The sequence below is a fragment of the Tachyglossus aculeatus genome, chromosome 8, assembly GCF_015852505.1.
Source record: "Tachyglossus aculeatus isolate mTacAcu1 chromosome 8, mTacAcu1.pri, whole genome shotgun sequence".
NCBI classification, from domain to species: Eukaryota; Metazoa; Chordata; class Mammalia; order Monotremata; family Tachyglossidae; genus Tachyglossus; species Tachyglossus aculeatus.
The window spans coordinates 10,302,177-10,323,699 of NC_052073.1; the positions used below are offsets into that span (position 1 = coordinate 10,302,177).

The window sequence follows — 21,523 nt, forward strand, 5'->3', positions numbered from 1 at the left end:
AGAACTAATCAAAAGCAGCTCTGGGTTAAGTCCTGCATTTTGCCAGCAAATTCACTCTCTGCCTTTCACCTTTTGGAAGCCGAAAAGGATTTTTACCGTAGTGGGAGCAAGGAGTGGAATGGCCCCTCCGAAGCCACCGGGAGGTGTGGATAAGGCTTATGATGCCAAATTGTAAGCATTTTCTGTTTTTGTTTTTTGAAGTCCTGTATATGTATGTAGTAGATTGGGTGTGTATATACAGTAGAGTTTCAAAGTGGGTGTATTGGTTAACTTCCTATCCTTGGAAAATGGATGAATTTTCCATCTTGTTAAACGTACGTTAGAAAGTTAGTGAGCTGCTATGCTATATGCCTTAAGCAAATATATATGCATCAGGTCTTTCTTTTTTTTTTTTTTTTTTTTTTTTTTTTTACAAATGGCCATAGAATAAACCTTTTTTTAAAAAAAATAAATAAAAATAAAAAACTCAATGTTTTGGTATAATACCTTTTCAGGTATCTTTTTGCGTGTGTGGGTGTGCGTTCACGTGTGTGCGCACACGAGCTGTTCATTGACCTCCCAGGTTTAAGATTGTACAGTTCTCCAAACTCCCAAACCGATGAGTTCTCATAATAAATTTTTTTTAACAGAACATTCCTCCAGGCTCTTTCACATTTTTGTTCCACTGACCTTGATTGCCATGAGATGAAAACAGATTCTCTTGACTGTTACCATGGGTAAAGAAACATGGCAGTTCAGAGCAGCAACCCCTCCTGACACTTAATGATGTCTTCTGTAAGTAGAAAAAAGTTTCCCCCACCTTCTCCTTGATGCTTTCCTAGGCCTCCCAGGGTCACCCTTGGTACTTGCCTGGCCCTTTTAGTGATGCTGAGGGAATCAGTGACTCCTTTAGTCAGACACATCTAGGCTAAGAACACCCGTTTATTCCTTTAAATCGAAACGGACCACCGCAGTAGTGCAGATGGAGGGCTACACCTCGGGGTTTGGGAACCGAAGTAAGGGGTGAATTGCGAATGTTTGCCCAGGAGATCCATCTTGTGTGAAACGGAGAGCTGGGCATTGTGGCTGTAAGTGTCGGATCCTGTCAGGAAATTTCACTACTCACAATGTTTCTTAAGGGGCGGGATTCTGAAATTGATACGGTAAAAGCCTTGTTATTCTGTATATGCCACCCGAGAGACTGTAGCAGCTGCTTCTTTGGAGAGCCCCCTTATGTGAGCTAATGATGGGGTTGTTTGGAGAATCAGTCTTCCCGCAGGGGACTGTGCAGCTCCCTTGAGCCTTCTGCATCGAGTAGCAGCACCAATCTCCCAGCCCCCAGGTTCACCCTCTTGCAGGTTTTCTGGAAACTCCTGGAAGAATTTGCCATAGTCCTTCAAAGGGACTAAGGAAAGGCCCGTCACTGGATATCGCCAACTCCTAAGGGAATTGACATTTCTCCCCTGCTCCTCCCATTTTTCAAAGCTGCCAGATAGTTTGGCTGGTGCGTGGCTGTTGTCTATGGGGTTCGAGAGTCAGAGAGAAATAGCGCTCTGATTTCCACCCTTGTAAAATTTTCAAAACAAAATTGACTTTAGAGGAACCATGGGTGATTTTCAATTTTTTTTAATTTTAGAAAACCAAATGTGTAAAATTCAATAAAATAAATATCACATGGAAAAACTAGAGCACAAAATATGTACAGTTAAGATTTAAATGAGGCATGTAATGTGTAAATTATGGACTTTTCCAAATGTCATCGATATACAGTAGATATAGAAAAACTAGATATAAAAATTTATTGGGGCTTCTAAAGTAAACTGATTTTTCATCCATAATTTTCCAGCAACTTTGAAATTTCCTAATGTAAACTTCAAACAGGAAGACATTTAATTAGCTCAACCAAGGTTAAGTTGGCTTCAATCGCTTTTGCGAGGTTCTCCCCACCCAATCCCGCACTAGCATTTGAGCTGCTACTGAGTGCAGAGCGCTATACTAAGCACTTGGAAGAGTATAATAGAGTTAGTATAAACATGATGCCTACCCTCTGAGTGTACAATCTACTCAGGGAGAGGCAGGTAATAGCTTAGATCTGTGCTCTGCACATAGTAAACGCTCAAATGCCATTGATTTTACAGAGCTGTAGTGCTCAGGAAGGATTTTCCAGATTGTTCGCTGTATCCTCTACTCAGAATTGTGCTACACAGAGGATTTTAATTCTACATACCTCAATTCTTCTTTGCTCATAGGAACAAAGATCACCTTAACACCAGTCTTTCTCCCTGAATTACTAAAATGAAGGAGAAAAGCCTTATTCTGTTTCTCCTTGAACTCAACTCTCCCTCCCTCTATTTGGCCTTCACAGCTTGCGTCTGATCACTATCTTGCTCACTTACCAAACTTTTTTTCCTTCTAGGGATTCTTTGAAAGATCTGTACGGTAGAGACATAACACTGAATGAACTATCCTTCGCTTTGCTTGGAAAGTTTTTGTTTTTATCATACTAAGTACTGGGATATAGGCAAGATACTCAGAGTGGCCCTAATCCCTGTCCCAGACGAGGCTCTCAATTTTAAGGTAAGGGAGAGCGGGTATCCCTGTTGTACAGATGAGGAACCTGAGGCTACAGAGAGGTTAAGTGACTGGGCCAAGGTCATACAGCAGAAGCAAGTGGCAGAGCAGGGGCTCAAACCCAGATCTCTTGACTCACTAACCTGAGCTCTTTCCCCCAAGACGTGCTTCTAATTCAGTGGCTCTGATCGGAGGCTGCTTTGCCGAGGCACGTGAGCAGTTTACCAAACCATACATTTTTGAGTGGCACCAACCTGCAGAAAGGAGTCCCTAGCCTTAGGCTAGACAGTGACCAGCAGGCATCCCTCTCTCTCATTCTTACATGCGTGCAGGCAGAACCCAGCGGGAACTGATGTAGAACCAAGCATGTAATAGCTGGTTGGCTAAAATATCGTGATTTCAATATCTGCTTCCTGGCATAGAGTCTCTCTCATTTCACAGCAAATTCGGTCCATCTTCTCGAAGGCTGAACGTCCTTTTTCACCTGTAGATACATCACAGAAAGGGTCAACGCAATGCAGGGTTGATGCTCCCAGGAGCCCTGGGTTTTCGCACTGAGCATGCCATGGCATTTGAGCGTGGAGTTGTAGAATGCCCTGAATAGGTCGGGGAGAACCTGGTTGCTAAGGGCTCTGTTGCCCTCAAATCATGGTTCTGCCTGAGAGAAGGCCAGATCTGGTCTAGGCCGCCTCCGGGCCACCCCTGGATCCACGCTCTACCTGACTGAGCAATGGGAGGGACAGCTGCAGGAAACCGAGCCAGTTAGGGGGCCCTGGGTGGACACAAATTACCGCACGTCCAGACTCCCTTGGCAGCTCCTGACTGTCAGCCACGCAGGCTCACAAAACAGAGGAAGTAGCCTGTGATCACTACCTCCACAGGACCATCAGCCCGCTATTCTGCCGCAAATGAGGAAACCCTGAGTTTGAATCCAAATTCCGGTTTAGTTAGGGATGTTATTTACGGCAAACGAGCTCCCCTTACCCGGCTCTGTTACAAAGGTAAGTGTAGTTTAAAAGCTTGATTATCCTCTCTGCTTGGGGAATGGGAAGGGCCAGTTATATATGTTTTTTGAAAGCTCCAAGAAGGTGGGGTGGAAGGAATAGTAATAATTGAGCCACCCACTTGGTGAGGTATGCTGTATTAGGCACCTGGGGAGTATAAAATAATAAAGTGACACAGTTGTTGCCCACAAGGAACTTAAACTGTGATGGGGAAGACACACAAAAATATAGTGTAAGGGGTTAAAATAAGTACATGCACACAGACATACATATATATCTGTATGTATCTATATACATATGTATATCTAGATATGTAGATGTATATCTAGATATGCATATCTATATACATATATACAGATATATATCTATTTCTATAGATGTGTATATATAGCTATCTATAGATGTATAGATATATACAGATATATATGTACATGGCTTAACACATGTGAGGGTGTGTATATAACTACACACACACATCTTCATTAGCACTCTATGTATATGCTAAGGAAGGTGTAAATACATTCTTATGGTGAAAATTGACTGAAGGGGGGCTGTGTTTCAGGGTGCTTGGAAATTAGGTAGAGCTTGTGGAAAGTTAGGGTGAGCTTGTTAGAGTAGGAGAGGTTTGTACAATGGGGAGACCTGTGGTCTAATTTACCGTGGGAAAGGAAACAACAGGAGTGAAGATGGAGGGAAAAAAAGCAAAGAAAGCCTGGAAAGCTAGCTTGGATGAAATAAAGACGAGTAGAGAGGTAAAGTGTCTATTTACCAATCAGATTTGCCCTCCTTTCCTCTTCTCCCACTCCCTTCTACGTCATCCTGACTTGCTGTCTTTATTCATCCTCCCTCCCAGCCCCACATCAACTTAGGTACAGATCTGTAATTCTACTTATTTATATTAACATCTGTCTCCCCCTCTAGACTGTAAGCTCACTGTGGGAAGGGAATTTGTATGTTATATTGCACTCTCCCAAACACTCAGTACAGCTCCCTGCACACATTAAGTGCTCTAAATATGATTTACTGACTCGGGGGAAAGTTCTGTTCTGTTAATGAGGTTCAGAATCTCAAAGCAGAGCACTGAGAGGAACCAAACAATCATGGTTAGCGATAGCTTGGTAAGTTGCTAGATCCTTTTTTTTCCCTCCTCACACACCACTACCTTTAGGCTGTATTCTATGAGTCGTTTCAATGGATTAAAGCCAATTTTTCAGAAACAAAAACTAAGGTGAGCCTGGAGGCCGCCAGGCGTCCCCTCGTGAAATCGAAGACTCCAACAAGTAAATGTGTTTTAAAAGCCAACGTTTACCAAATGACAGTGTAGTCTCTCGGGCTGCAGTCCTCACGTCCTCCAAGTCGGACTGACACAGACTAGCAATCTGATCAATGCTTTCTATTCCCTGTTTTAGGAGGAAAAAGGGAACAGTTGAGGGGAAACAGCAAACACCCCGATAATTAACCCTGTAGTGCTCCCCTACTTCCAAGAAGTGCCTTCTTGCTCCCTCTGCTTCTTAGCTTTGCTTCAGCAGGAGCGCCCAGTGGCCATCTACAAGCTGAATTTGACCTCAACCTCATAGTTTCATCATCAACTTAAACAGCGTTGTAGTCTGCCACAAGAGCGGATTCTTGGTTAAAAAAAAAAATACATAGGAAAATGGAGCACTGTTTGAGTACAACAAAACGGTATAGGAATGAAACTTTTTTATGGTATTAAGCACTTACTATGTCCCAGGCACTATGTGAAGTGCTGGGGTAGATAGAAGCTAATCAGATTGGAGGTAGTCCACGTCCCACATGGGGCTCACGGTAGGAGGGAGTAGGATTGAATCCCCATTTAAAGCTGAGGGAACTGAGGCACAGTGAAGTGACTTGCCCAAGGTCACACAAGCAGCAAGTGGCGGAGCTGGGATTAGAACCCAGGCCTGTGCTCAATCCACTAGGCCATGCTGCTTCTCTTGTTCTTCCAACAATTCTGTGGGATGCCATCAAGAGAAATGGTATGCCCATACATGCCTTTTATAGCGTAAATGTTTCATAATGCTAGGGGGCCTGGAAGGGCAGTCCTGCATTACAGGAGAATTGAGCATACTAACAATTTATTCAACCCGGCAGCCCACTTACTGAAAAGTTAGATCACCAGGACAAAAGCTTGAGTCTAAATGCTCCTAGATCCACATAGAGTTCCTTTACCTGCTTTCCTGCTGCACGACTTTGGTCAAGTCATTTAGAAACTGCCTTCCCTCCCCCTCGTGCCTCAGTTTCTTCGTCTGTAAACTGGGGATAAAATGCTTTTCTCTTTCCCTCACAAACTGAGTTGGAGAAGGTGGGGAGTATGCCTTAGTACAATGCTTGGCATAAAGGAAGCACTTAATAACTATCGTTAAGCTTGCCGTCCCCCAAGAGAGCAATTTAATAATAATAATCATGATGATGATGGCATCATCATGGAGAAGCAGTGTGGCTCAGTGGAAAGAGCCCGGGCTTTGGAGTCAGAGGTCACGGGTTCAAATCCTGGCTCTGCCAGTTGTCAGCTGTGTGAGTTTGGGCACAAGTCACTTAACTTCTCTGTGCCTCAGTTATCTGTAAAATGGGGATTAAGACTGTGAGCACACCCCCGCCCCCCCCGGGACAACTTGGTCACCTTGTAACTGCCCCAGCACTTAGAACAGTGCTTTGCACATAGTAAGCGCTTAATAAAATCAATCGTATTTATTGAGCGCTTACTGTGTGCAGAGCACTGTACTAAGCGCTTGGGAAGTACAAGTTGGCAATATATACAGTCTCTACCCAACAGTTGTGCCATCATTATTATTACTATTATTTGTTAAGTGCTTACTATGTGCAAAGCACTTTTCTAAGTGCTGGGGGGGATACAAGGTGATCAGGTTGCCCCAGGTGGGGCTCACATTCTTAATCCCCATTTTACAGATAACTTAGGCCCAGAGCAGTGAAGTGACTTGCCCAAAGTCACACAGCTGACAAGTGGCGAAGCCAGGATTGGAACCCATGACCTCTGGCTCTGTCACTCAGGTTAAAACATAGACCCATGGAGTGTCCTACATCAAATCCCCAATCAGAAAAATCTAATCGTACTTACTCTGAGATGTTTAAGGGCAATACATGCGGCTTGCTGAAGTTTTCCATCTCTGTCTGTCAAGGCATCGGTGTAAAAAAGGACAGCCTAGAAAACAAGTTGGCTATCAACACTGGAAATGATTTTTTAAATGGCTTGGTTATAAAATACCCAGTTTCAAGCATTCCTTGTGCTCAGGCGGTTCCTTCTGAAAAACTGTAAAGAGTTTCTTTGAAAAAGTCATGAGGCCGCACGAAGCCTGGCAGTGATGGATGTCAGTTTGGATTTTCTGAGATTTTCCTTGGCTGTCCTGTGGTGATGACTCCAAATCTAAACAAGCTCATTCATTCATTCAATCCTATTTATTCATTCATTCAATCATTTATTGAGCGCTTACTGCACTGTACTAAGCGCTTGGGAAGTACAAGCTGACAACATATAGAGACGGTCCCTACCCAACAGTGGGCTCACAGTCTAGAAGGGGGAGACAGAGAACAAAACAAAACATATTAACAAAATAAAATAGAATAAATGTGTATTAAGCACTGGGGGGATACAAGGCGATGAGGTTGTCCCACATGGGGCTCACAGTCATCATCCCCATTTTACAGTATTTTACTTGTAAAATAAATTGAGCGCTTACTGTGTGCAAAGCACTGTACTAAGCACTTGGGAGAGTACATTATAACATTGATCACACTTTTACATCACTTAGAACAGTGTTTGACCCACAGTAAGTGTTCACCTACCATTGTAAACAAACGAAAAGGTGAAAACTGACTAAAAATCCTTGTGCCACCGAAAACCAGATTATCGGAAAGAGAGCGTTTTAATACGGTTCCCGTATTTAAGACTTCAAACTGGAAAAGCTACAGCCGGTCTCATTGGTAGGTTCTGAGATGCGCTAAAAGGGCAATGGAGGAACAGACTCCAGCCTTAATCAATCAATCAATCAGTCATATTGAGCGCTTACTGTGTGCAGAGCACTGTACTAAGCACTTGTGAAGTACAAGTTGGCAGCATATAGAGACAGCCCCTGGTCAACAGTGGGCTCACAGTCTAGAAGGGGGAGACAGAGAACCAAACATATTAACAAAATAAAATAAATTGAATAGATATGTACAAGTAAAATAAATAAATAGATGCCATCATTATTATTATTATTAACAGTAACCGCTAATAAATGCCATCATTATGAGCCCACTGTTGGGTAGGGACTGTCTCTATATGTTGCCAACTTGTACTTCCCACGCGCTTAGTACAGTACTGAGCACACAGTAAGCACTTAATAAATATGATTGATTATTATTGTTAACATAGCGCTTAATAAATGCCATCATTATTATTGTTATTGTTATTAACATAGTAAGTGCTTAATAAATGCCATCATTATTAACATAGTAAGCGCTTAATAAATGCCATCATTATAATAATAATTATTATTATTATTAACATAGTAAGCACTTAATAAATGTCATTATTATTATTATTGTTATTATTTCGTTCATTCAGTCGTGGTCGCTTGATGAAAAGCGTCAACTGATCGTACGGGGACTCTTGAGGAAGTTGCCCGTAGGGGTGAGGGCGGCCGGAAGGGTCGGCGCAGATCCGCCCGCCCACCCCCCTGTAACGAGAAGGAAAGGAGGGGTTCCCAGGGAAGACCCTCATTGAGCACCTCCTTTAGACCAAGCATGTGGGGGCTGATCACGATCCCTGCCCTCAAGGAGCTTACAAGGGGGGAACCCAGGCTCCTTGTGCGGATCCTGAGCTGGGCTCTCTACCCTGGCAGGCTGGTGACCAAAGATGATGGTGGCCACAAGATGGAGCCAACCCTCTACGCCTCCCCTTTCTAGTCCTCAATCAATCAATCGTATTTTTTGAGCGCCTACGGTGTGCAGAGCACTGTACTAAGCGCTTGGGAGAGTCCACTATAACAGAGTTGGCAGACACATTCCCTGCCCACAGCGAGCTTACAGTCTAGAGCCCTGTCACCAGTTGCCTCCCGCGTGCCGACCGGGAGAGTAAGGCCCTACTGAGAGCTCACCTCCTCCAGGAGGCCTTCCCAGACTGAGCCCCTTCCTTCCTCTCCCCCTCGTCCCCCTCTCCATCCCCCCATCTTACCTCCTTCCCTTCCCCACAGCACCTGTATATGTTTGTACGTATTTATTACTCTATTTTACTTGTACATATCTATTCTATTAGTATGTTTGGTTTTGTTCTCCGTCTCCCCCTTTTAGACTGTGAGCCCACTGTTGGGTAGGGACTGTCTCTATATGTTGCCAACTTGTACTTCCCAAGCACTTAGTACAGTGCTCTGCACACAGTAAGCGCTCAATAAATATGATTGATTGATTGATTGAGAGGAGGAATCGCTCTCTTTCTCATTTGTAACGAGAGCGAAACAAGGCTGTGATCAGAATAAGCAGCTCGATAAGGGTGGGTAGTGTGTCTGTTACATTGTCGTTGCACTCTCCCAAGGGGTTAGGATGGTGCTCTGCACTCAGCAAGCACTCAAATACTGGGATTAACGAGTCCAATGGGGTCACCAGCTCATTGGGGGCCCAGATGGGCCCTGCGTCTTGCTAACGCGAAGCGATTAAGGACATGGAATTGAACGTTTGCACCCCCCAGCCTCTGATTAAATAAATTCCAAGGGGCAGCACTTTGTGCTGGGATCTGGACTCCGTTCAAAGTCCTGTCACAGGCCTTGTCCTGTCACAGGCCTTGGCCACTGAGCAAACAAAGGAGGGTACCGTCTATTTGCACTTTCAGGGGTCATAACGAGGGCTTGCCTCTCTCGAGGTGGTTGGTTTTTTTGATGCCGAGTTGGCTGGGCTGCGGTGGTGCTCATGCCCCCTCATTTTGGGTGGAACCCACAAAGCCCTCATACTCAATGAGGCAATCATATTTAATAATAATAATAATAATAATGGCACTTATTAAGCGCTTACTATGTGCAAAGCACTGTTTTAAGCGCTGGGGAGTTTACAAGGTGATCAGGTTGTCCCATGTGGAGCTCACAGTCTTAATTCCCATTTTACAGATGAGGCAACCGAGGCACAGAGAAGTTAAGTGACTTGCCCAAAGTCACACAGCTGACAATTGGCGGAGCCGGGATTTGAACCCATGACCTCTGACTCCAAAGCCTGTGCTCTTTCCACTGAGCCACGCTGCTTCGTTTAATGAGCGCTTGGAAGAGTTCAGCGCTTAGAACAGTGCTTGGCACATAGTAAGCGCTTAACAAATACCATGATGATACAGTACAACAATAAACCGACACAGTCCCTGCCCTTGATGAGCTTACAGTCTGGAGGGGTGAGGGTGTGGGCATCGTTGGGTCACAAGGCCCAGCAGTCCCCATCCTGACAGAAAAGCGGTGTCCAGTACAGCTTTGGGGGGCACCCTCAGCCTTCAAATGGGCAGCTTATGGGACGCCCCCAAACCCATGGGCATAGCCGGCCTCCTGCCCATTGGACTACTCTTGTTTCTACCCCAGCGCTTGGCCCAAAGGAAGACCTTAATACACACCACTTATTACTGTAGTTTTTATTCCCCATCACTCCCTCTCTTCCACCATCCCTGTGCAGGGAAGTCAGTGGGCAAGAGGCAGTAGTGGAAAGATCGTGGAACTGGGAATCGGGAGACCCGGGGCCTAATTCCAGCCCTGCCACTGGCCTGCCGTGGGACCTCGGGCAAGCTCCTTACTCTCTCTGGGCCTCAGTTTCTTCACCTATAAAATGGGGCTGAGACAGATTGTGAGCCGCGTATGGGACGGTGACTACGTCCAATCTGATAACCTTGTATCTAGCCTGGGACCGAGCTGTCAGTCAATCAATCATATTTATTGAGCATTTACTGGGTGCACAGCACTGTACTCAGTGCTTGGGGGAGTACAAAGTAACGATATAACAGACACATTCTCTGTCCACAACGAGCTCACAGTCTAGAGGAGGAAACCCACATTAATGTAAATAAATAAAATTACTGATATATACAGAAGTACAGTGGGGCTGGAAGGGAGGATGAGTAAAGAGAGGCTACAAGAGAAGCAGTGTGGCTCAGTGGAAAGAGCCCGGCTTTGGAGTCAGAGGTCGTGGGTTCAAATCCCAGCTCTGCCAATTGTCAGCTGTGTGACTTTGGACAAGTCACTTCACTTCTCTGGGCCTCAGTTACCTCATCTGTAAAGTGGGGCTTATGACTATGAGCCCCCGTGGGACAACCTGATCACCTTGTAACCTCCCCAGCGCTTAGAACAGTGCTTTGCACCTAGTAAGCGCTTAATAAATGCCAGCATTATTATTATCATTATAATTATTAAAGGGAGAAAGTCAGGATGATGCAGAAGGGAGTGGGAGAGGAGAACTTAGGGAAGGCTTCTTGGAGGAGGAGTTGTGCCTTCAATAAGTCTTGGAATAATAATAATTGTGGTATCTGTTAAGCCTTTATTGTGTGTCAGGCACCATACTAAGCACTGAGTGGATACAAGGTAATCAATCAATCAATCGTATTTATTGAGTGCTTACTGTGTGCAGAGCACTGTACTAAGCGCTTGTTGGACACAGTCTCAATTCCCATTTTACAGATGCGGCAACTGAGGCAGGGAGAAGTGAAGTGACTTCCCCAAGGTCCCACAGCAGACAAGCGGTGGAGCCGGGATTAGAAGCCATGACCCTCAGGCCCATGCCCTATTCATTACACTTTGTACTTAGAACAGAGCTTTGCACATGGTAAGCACTTAATAAATGCCATTATTATTATTATTATTACACTCTCCCCCTTCTAGACTGTGAGCCCGTCGTTGGGTAGGGACCGTCTCTATATGTCGCCAACTTGTACTTCCCAAGCGGTTAGCACAGTGCTCTGCACACGGTAAGCACTCAGTAAATACGATTGAATGAATGATGGAGAGACTCACTGTCAGGTGTGAAGAGGGAGCACACAGTAGCCACTTAAATTCCATTATTACTCCTACTGATAAGGACAGACCCCCTCGTGACCGTTGCCCAGTGGACCTCGACGTCCCTCCCGCCAATTCCGTACCTTTTCCCGGAATCTCTTGTTCTTGGCAGCGCCGGCGAGGCAGGAAGTGGCCGCTTTGCCCACTCGCTGGTTCTCCTCCAACTGTAGCAGGGCAAGGGTCCTTAGCGTGTGGGGCAGGGGCTGCAGTTGGCTCAGCCGCTTCCCCTTCAGTCTCTTGATCCTTTTCAGCCGCCCAGGACACTGCACCTCTTCGACGAGCGTCACTATGATGGGGCAAGAGGGACCCACAAATCAGCCGGCCAATCGTACTTAATTGAGCGCTTGCTGCGTGCAGAGCACCGTACTAAATGCTGGGGAGAGTACAATGTAACACGCATTCCCAGCCCACGGCGAGCTTACAGTCTAGATGGGGAGACCGACCATATAAATAAATTACAGATACGGACCAAAGTGCTGTAGGGCTGGGCCGGGGGATGAATAAAGGGAGCAATCCAGGCATAGTCAGTTTTCTCCCCGGAGATTGGGTGGGCCGACGGATAATAATTATGATGGCGTTTATTAAGTGCTTACTATGTGCAAACCACTGTTCTAAGCACTGGGGAGGTTACAAGGTGATCGGGTCGTCCCAAGGGGGGCTCACAGTCTTAATCCCCATTTTACAGATGAGGTAACTGAGGCACAGAGAAGTTAAACGACTTGCCCAAAGTCACACAGCTGACAATTGGCAGAGCTGGCATTCGAACCCATGACCCCTGACTCCAAAGCCCGGGCTCTTTCCACCGAGCCACGCTGCTTCTCTGTAAATAAATTACAGATATGGACCAAAGTGCTGTGGGATGAATGAAGGGAGCAATCCAGACATAGTCAGTTTTCTCCCCGGAGATTGGGTGGGCCGAAGGATCTACTGGGTGTTTGGGAGATGATCTTCCGAAGCTCCGAAACCGAGCAACTTTCAGCGGTTAAGATGTTTGCTTGGCGCTGCAGGGGACTGACAGCAAGAAGTTGCGTAGGGACCGTCTCTATATGTTGCCAATTTGTACTTCCCAAGCGCTTAGTACAGTGCTCTGCACACAGTAAGCACTCAATAAATACGATTGAATGAAAAGGCCCAGGCCTATCCAAAAACAGATCATGTTAGACTGGGAGTCTCATGAAGGAAAGCAACCGTATCCAGTCTGATAATCCTGTAACTTCCCCGGCGCTTAATACAGTGCTTTGCACATAGCGCACGCTTAGAAAACGCCACGATTAAATTAAAAGCACTCAAGAGAAGCAGCGTGGCTCAGTGGAAAGAGCCCGGGCTTTGGAGTCATGGGTCATGGGTTCGAATCCCAGCTCCACCACATGTCTGCTGTGTGACCTTGAGCAAGTCACTTCACTTCTCTGTGCCTCAGTTCCCTCAATCTGTAAAATGGGAATTAAGACTGTGAGCCCCCGTGGGACAACCTGATCACCTTGTAACCTCCCCAGCACTTAGAACAGTGCTTTGCACATAGTAAGCGCTTAATAAATGCCATTAAAAAAAAACCCGCCAAAATTTCATCCTGGGAGCTTCTGCAGAACGGTGGGATGAGACCAGGCTCCGCAACCGATCCCGTTCCCAGTTTTTGCATTCCTCACCCACACCTGAAGCTAACCGTGACCCCCAGGCTTGGGTTTGAAACCACACTTAACGTGGCCGCCCGAAGCAGGCCCGGCCAAAGGGAGAAGGGAAAGCGGCGTTGACATGTAACAGGAAGACGCTTTCAATAAGCGAGCGGAGACCGTCGAAATCAAAGAGGTTAAAAAACAGTTGGTCTCCATGGGAGTTAATCCGTTTCTCTAGCCGCCGAGACCACACAGACGGTGCCACGTACCTTCTTTTGTGAGTCTCGCGAAGTGTTTCTCCAGATTGTTGACATTCTGCTTTTGCAAGTAGCCGTGGAACTGGAACCACGTGACCAGGCCTTCGGAGAGGCCGGAGGAGGCGAGCAGCCCCCCGCGTGTGACCATCTGCTCCAGCATCCTGACACAGACTAGGCCGGGGGCCACCGGAAAGAGACAGTGAGGCTCGTGAAAGTTGCTAACAATAATAATAATAATAATAATAATGATACTTGGTAAGTGCTTACTATGTGCCAAGCACAGTTAATCAAGTTGGACACAGTCCCTGGTCCCACAAGGGGCTCACACTTCCAATCCCCATTTTACAAGATGAGCTCAATCAATCAATCAATCGTATTTATTGAGCGCGTACTGTGTGCAGAGCACTGTACTAAGCGCTTGGGAAGTACAAGTTGGCAACATAGAGAGACAGTCCCTACCCAACAGTGGGCTCACGGTCTAAAAGGGGGAGACAGAGAATAAAACCAAACATACTAACAAAATAAAATAGAATAGATATGTACAAGTAAAATAAATAAATAGATTAATAAATATGTACAAACATATATACATATATCCAGGTGCTGTGGGGAAGGGAAGGAGGTAAGATGGGGGGGATGGAGTGGGGGATGAGGGGGAGAGGAAGGAAGGGGCTCAGTCTGGGAAGGCCTCCTGGAGGAGGTGAGCTCTCAGTAGGACCTTGAAGGGGGGAAGAGAGCTAGCTTGGCCCAAAGAAATGAAGTGACTCGCCCAAGGTCACACAGCATTCATTCATTCAGTCGTATTTATTGAGCGCTTACAGTGAACAGAACACTGTCCTAAGCAATTGGGAAGTACAAGTTGGCAACATAGAGAGACAGTCCCTACCCAACAGTGGGCTCACAGTCTAAAAGGGGGAGACAGAGAATAAAACCAAACATACTAACAAAATAAAATAGAATAGATATGTACAAGTAAAATAAATAAATAGATTAATAAATATGTACAAACATATATACATATATCCAGGTGCTGTGGGGAAGGGAAGGAGGTAAGATGGGGGGGATGGAGTGGGGGATGAGGGGGAGAGGAAGGAAGGGGCTCAGTCTGGGAAGGCCTCCTGGAGGAGGTGAGCTCTCAGTAGGACCTTGAAGGGAGGAAGAGAGCTAGCTTGGCCCAAAGAAATGAAGTGACTCGCCCAAGGTCACACAGCATTCATTCATTCAGTCGTATTTATTGAGCGCTTACAGTGAACAGAACACTGTCCTAAGCAATTGGAAAGTACAATTCAGCAACAAATAGAGACAATCCCTACCCAACAATGGGCTCATAGTCTACAAGCGGGGAGACAGACAAGAAAACCAAATAAGTGGAAAGACATCAATACCATCAGTGGAAAGAGCATGGGCTTTGGAGTCAGAGGTCATGGGTTCAAATCCCTGCTCCGCCAATTGTCAGCTGTGTGACTTTGGGCAAGTCACTTCACTTCTCTGGGCCTCAGTTCCCTCATCTGGAAAATGGGGATTAAGACCGTGAGCCCCCCGTGGGACAACCTGATCATCTTGTCACCTCCCCAGCGCTTAGAACAGTGCTTTGCACATAGTAAGTGCTTAATAAATGCCATCATTATTAGTATTACCATCAATATAAATAAATAGAATCATAGATATATACATATCATTAGTAAAATAAATAGAATACTAAATATGTACATATATACACAAGTGCTGTGGGGCAGGGAGGGGGAGTAGAGGAAAAGGGGGCTCAGACATGCGGCACAGCTGGGATTAGAACCCAGGTCCTTCTGATTCCCAAGCCCGTATTCTGTCCACTATCAATCGTATTTATTGAGCGCTTACTGTATGCAGAGCACTGTACTAAGCGCTTGGGAAGTACAAGTTGGCAACATATAGAGACGGTCCCTACCCAACAGTGGGCTCACGGCCACACTAAGTCCACTAAGCCACACTGTTTCTCCTGAAACCGGACAGCTAAGAAAAGTGCCAAAGTTGTGTGGGACTCACAGTCCAAGTACGAGAGAGAACAGGGCTTGAATCCCTATTTTATGGAAGGGGAGACTAAGGCACAGGAAAGTTAAGTGGCTTGCCCAGGGCTATACAACAGGCAAGGGGCAGATCAGGATTGGAACCTCATCGCCTGGCACTCAGTTCCATGCTCTTTCCACGAGGCCATTTTGCCTGGAACTCTCTCCCCCTCCACATTTGGCAGACCACAGCTCTCTCCATCTTCAAAGCCCTTCGGAATTATTATCAATTATGGTAGTATTTGTTAAGCACTTACTCTGTGCCAAGCACTGTTCTGAGTGCTGGGGTAGATACAAGGTAATCAAGTTGTCCCACATGGGGCTCATAGTCTTAATCATGGCTTAGTGGAAAGAGCCCGGGCTTGGGAGTCAAAGGACGTGGGTTCTAATCCCGCCTCTGCCACTTGTCAGCTGTGTGACCTTGGGCAAGCCACTTAACTTCCCTGTGCCTCAGTTCCCTCATCTGTAAAATGGGGATGAAGCCTGTGAGCTCTACATGGGTCAATCTGATTACCTTGTATCTACCCCAGGCTTAGAACAGTGCCTGGCACATAGAAAGCACTTAACAAATACTGTCATTATTATTAATCCCCATTTTACAGATGAGGCAACTGAGATCACACCTCCTCCTGGAAGCCTTTCCCCTTAGAACAGTGCTTTGCACATAGTAAGTGCTTAACAAATGCCATTATTATTATCATTATTATTAATCTTCTCCTCCCTCCATCCTCATGCCCTCAACACATAGCAGAGCACTACCCAACTACAGTCAAACCCACTGCTATTTAAGCACGATTCAGCCTTATTTCCATCTTTCCATTCTTTTTCCTCCTCTCTAGACTTATTTTGTTTCCACCTCCCTTGCTCGATTGTAAGCCCCCAGAAGGCAGGGATCGTAGGTTCTAACTTTGTTGAACTCTTCCCCGCATAGCACAGGGCTCAGTTCCCAGTAGGTGCTCAGTAAATACTACTGACTGTTAGCTCACTGTGGGCAGGGAATGTGTCTGTTTATTGTTGTACTGTACTCAATCAATCAATCAATTGTATTTATTGAGCGCTTACTGTGTGCAGAGCACTGTACTAAGCACTTGGGAAGTACAAGTTGGCAACATATAGAGACAGTCCCTACCCAACAGTGGGCTCACTCGAGCACTTAGTGCCGTGCTCCGCACACAGTAAGCACTCAATAAATACAACAATGAATGAACGAATCAAGCCTGTCCCTTCAGTACTTCCCAAGCGCTTAGTACAGTGCTCTGCACACAGTAAGCGCTCAATAAATACGATTGATTGATTGATTCAGAGCTCTGAAGCCGACCTCCACGTTGGAGAGTAAGGTAAGTGAAGAGGAAGCTCTGATGTTTGTGTTTACAGAATGAGTCCGGCAACAGGTGCAGGGAGTGTGCTTTTCTTGAGCACTTAACACAGATTACGTACTAACTGGGGAGCACACTGTAGCTCAGAACAAGTTCATTCATTCAATCGTATTTATTGAGCGCTTACTGTGTGCAGAGCACTGTACGAAGCGCTTGGGAAGTACAGGTCGGCAATATCTAGAGACAGTCCCTACCCAACAACGGGCTCACAGTCTAGAAGGGGGAGACAGACAACAAAACAAAACACATGGACAGGTGTCAAATCATCAGAATAGATAGAAATAAAGCTAGATGCACATCATTAACAAAATAAATAAAATAGTAAATATGTACAAGTGAAAAAGAGAGTAATAAATCTGGACAAACATATATACAGGTGCTGTGGGGAGGGGAAGTTCCAAGTAAAACACGGTGTAGCTCAGGACAGGTTCTAAGTCCTTCTAAAGAATGCAAAGAAAAAGACTAGACTCTAAGCTCCTTGAGACCTGGGATCGAATCCTGCCGACTCTAGCTTATTGTCGTCTTCCAAACATCCTGCCAACTCTAGCTTATTGTCCTCTCCCAAACACTTTGTCCAGTGTCCTGCATAGAGTAAGTGCTCTCTAAATGTCACTGATTGAAAAATGGGCACTTCAGTCTCCCCAAAGACTGAGTTTCCTGGTCTCAGAAAGCACTCTCCACCCATTCATTCCTTCAATCGTAAAATGGGCACTTCAGTCTCCCCACAGACTGAGTTTCCTGGTCTCAGAAAGCGCTCTCCACCCATTCATTCATTCAATCGTATTTATTGAGCGCTTACTGTGTGCGGAGCAGTGTACTAAGCACTTGAATGAGAACAAAACGAAGGTTAAATCGGAGCTGGTTTTTGGAATTATTCCAAGATGGGTTCGGTACCTTAATACCGAACTGTGGTATTTGTTAAGCGCTCCCTCTGTGCTAGGCATTGTACTAAGCGCTGGGGTGGATACAAGCAAATCAGGTTGGACCCGATCCCTGTCCCAAACGGGGCTCACAGTCTCAATCCCCCGATAAGACAACTGAGGCCCAGAGAAGTGAAATGTTTTGCCCAAGGTCACACAGCAGACAAATGGTAGAGCTGGAATTAGAACCCATGACCTTCTATCTCTCAGGCCCGTTATCTATCCCCTACACCATAAATAATAATAATGATAGCATTTATTAAGCGCTTACTATGTGCAAAGCACTGTTCTAAGTGCTGGGGAGGTTGCAAGCTGAATGCTACTTCATCCCCTCCCCCGGCCTCTGGTACCTGTCTCCAGTTGTCCCGGGTATTTGGCTTTGATTTTGTGCAGTAACGTTTTCTTTAGTTGATTTTGAAGTCGCGCGGCTGAGCAGACCAAGACCCTTCCCGGCTCCGTGCTCCCTCTCCACAGCTTCAGGCACCGTTTCCTCTTGATTGCCTGGGGGAGAACTGAAAAGCCACATTTGGAAATGTTCACTGATGGCTCCAAAGCCGCTTCACAGAGAGGGTTCATCGGGAAGAATCGAAAAAGGGAGTGAACGGGCTCTGTATTTAGAGCCACACAAAAAAGGCTGAGGGAGCTTGGCGCTGGGGAAAGGAAATCAATAAAAGTATTTAATGCAGTGACCACGCTGAAGAGTTACATTTTTTTCAAATACGATATTTGTTAAGCGCATCATCATCATCATCATCATCAATCGTATTTATTGAGCGCTTACTATGTGCAGAGCACTGTACTAAGCACTTGGGAAGTACAAATTGGCAACATATAGAGACAGTCCCTACCCAACAGTGGGCTCACAGTCTCTATGCTCTATGTCAGGCACTGCACTAAGCGCTGGGGTAGATAAATAATAATAATGATGGTATTTGTTAAGCGCTTACTACACGCCAAGCACTGTTCTAAGCGCTAGGGTATGTTGCCAACTTATACTTCCAAAGCACTTGGTACAGTGCTCTGCACATAGTAAGCGCTCAATAAATACGATTGATTGATAGGGTAGATACAGGGTAATCAGGTCGTCCCACGTGAGGCTCACACTTTTAGTCCCCATTTTACAGATGAGGTAACTGAGGCACAGATAAGTTCAGTGACTTGCCCAAGGTCACACAGCAGAAAAGTGGCAGAGGCGGGATTAGAACCCACATCCTCTGACTCCCAAGCCCACGCTCTTTCCACTAAGCCACGCTGCTTCTCTATATTGAAGCCTAATCAGGTTGGACACAGTCTCTATCCACCATGGGCTTGCATTTTTAATCCCCATTTTACAGATGAGGCAACTGGGGTAGAGAGAAGTGAAGTGGCTTGCCCAAGGTCACAAGGCAGGCAAGTGGTGGAGGCAGAATTAGAACCCAGGTCCTGGCCCCCAGATCCAGGCTGTAGTCACTAGGGCACACTTCTCACTTTCAGTCAACTTCTAGACTGTGAGCCCACTGTTGAGTAGGGACCGTCTCTTATGTGCTGCCAACATGTACTTCCCAAGTGCTTAGTACAGTGGTCTGCACACAGTAAGCGCTCAATAAATACAATTGATTGATTGATTGTTCATTGAGAATGCTAAAATGCAGGACCTTGGGTCCCCCTGCATTTATTTAGAATCCACCTGGAGTCTATACTCTGTGGCTAAAATTCCCTGTAATATAATAATCAAGGTATTTGTTAAGCATCATTATGTGCTCAGCACTGGGGTATGTCCAAGACCATCAGATCAGACACAGTCCCTGTCCCGCTTGTGGCTTGCAGTTCAAGTAGCGAGGACAGGTCTTAAAAGCCCATTTCACAGACGAGGAAACTGAGGCCCAGAGAAGTTAAGTTCACACGGCAGGCAGGTGGTGGAGCAGAATTGGAACCCAAGTCCCTTGACTCACAGGCCCTTTCTACTAAGGCCACGCTGCTTCCCCCTCTATCCTAGCTCCCGGTTCAACTGCATTTTTCTAAACCAGAGCTAGTAGAATCAATTCTCTCCCCTGCGTGGCTCACCCCCTGCTCTATCCTGCAATACCTAAGCCGAGCCCTCTGTAGCCTCTTCTTGTTTTTTTCTTTCTCTTCAGCTCATAATAATTAATAGCAGTATTTGTTAATCACCTGCTCTGCAACGAGCACTGTGCCAAGCGTGGGGGATAAATACAGGATAATCAAATCAGGCACAGTCCCTATCCCACACAGGGCTCATGGACTGAGAGAGAATCAATCAATCAATCAATCGTATTTATTGAGTGCTTACTGTGTGCAGAACACTGTACTAAGCGCTTGGGAAGTACAAGTTGGCAACATATAGAGACAGTCCCTACCCAACAGTGGGCTCACAGTCTAAAAGGGGGAGACAGAGAACAAAACCAAACATACTAACAGAATAAAATAAATAGAATAGATAGGTACAAGTAAAATAAATAGAGTAATAAATATGTACAAACATATATACAGGTGGGGAAGGGAAGGAGGTAAGATGGGGGGGATGGAGTGGGGGACGAGGGGGAGAGGAAGGAAGGGGCTCAGTCTGGGAACCTCCACTTCACAGTTGCACCAACTGAGACCCAGAAACATTAAGGGACTTTTCCAAGGTTGCACGGCAGGAAAGTGGCAGAGCCAGAATGAAAATCAATCGTCAGTTGTATTTATTTAGCACTTAACTTGTACAGAGCACTGTACTAAGCACTTGGGAGGGTACAGTATAGCAGAGTGGATAGACACGTAAAACCCGGGTGTCCAGTTCTGTGGTCCTTTCCCTAGGGGCACAACTATTCCCAATAGCCCTCCATCGGACAACGATGGCTCCTTTAAAGCTGTTGTTTTAGGAAAATCAATCCATCATATTTACTGAGCACTTACTGTGTGCAGAGCACTGTACTAAGTGCTTGGGAGAGTGCAGTACAACAGAGCTGGTAGACGCGTTCCCTGTTCGCAGTGACCTTATAGTCTAGATGGGGAAATAAAATGAGATTGCTGGAAAGAAACATGGGGCCACTGCTGTTGCCAACCTGTACTTCCCAAGTGCTTAGTACAGTGCTCTGCACACAGTAAGTGCTCAATAAATACGATTGATTGATTGATTGATTGATTGTTTGGAAAGAAATAGGTTGCTATATCCAAACTATCGTCTCCAACATGTCCTCCAGGCACATCTGGAAGTTAATGATTCTCAGATCACTCCTTGGGCTCTGACGTCCTGTCTAGTACGTAGCTATTTCTATCTCTCCAAAATCTTGTGAGCTACATCTTCAGCTTCTTAAATTCCTTTTCCTCATTCCCTGTAAGGGAACTAACTCTCCCCTGAGCTACATAATAATAACAATGATGATGATGATGGTATCTGTTAAGCACTTACTATGTGCCAAGCACTGTTCTAAGTGGTGGGTTAGATAGAGGGTCATCAGGTTGTCCCAATGTGGGGCTCACGGCCTTAATCCCCATTTTACAGATGAGGTAACTGAGGCACAGGGAAGTTAAGTGACTTGCCCAGGGTCACACAGCTGACAAGTGGTGGAGCCGGTATTCGAACCCACGATCTCTGACTCCCAAGCCTGTGCTCTTTCCACTAAGCCACGCTGCTTCTCATCCTTCTGATGGTTCCCTTTAGGAGGAGTGTTGCCTAGTGGGAAGAGCCTGGGCCTGGGGGTCAGAAGGACCTGAGTTCTAATTCCGGCTCTGCAACTTGTCTGTTGTGTGACCCT

At 45.8% G+C, this 21,523-nt stretch overlaps 1 protein-coding gene across 1 annotated transcript in view; it reads right to left on the minus strand.

Annotated features, from left to right (window-relative positions):
* Positions 1 to 1,684: 1,684 nt before the first annotated feature.
* RIPOR3 (RIPOR family member 3) overlaps positions 1,685 to 21,523 on the minus strand; it is a 98,027-nt gene continuing 78,188 nt past the window's right edge. The window contains exons 17-22 of the mRNA XM_038750748.1: positions 18,140 to 18,301; positions 13,464 to 13,622; positions 11,668 to 11,870; positions 6,652 to 6,735; positions 4,864 to 4,954; positions 1,685 to 3,034 (exon numbers count right to left, since the gene is read on the minus strand). Coding sequence (XP_038606676.1) covers positions 2,934 to 3,034; positions 4,864 to 4,954; positions 6,652 to 6,735; positions 11,668 to 11,870; positions 13,464 to 13,622; positions 18,140 to 18,301 — 800 coding nt within the window. The 3' untranslated portion in view covers positions 1,685 to 2,933. The remainder of the gene's footprint in view (positions 3,035 to 4,863; positions 4,955 to 6,651; positions 6,736 to 11,667; positions 11,871 to 13,463; positions 13,623 to 18,139; positions 18,302 to 21,523) is intronic.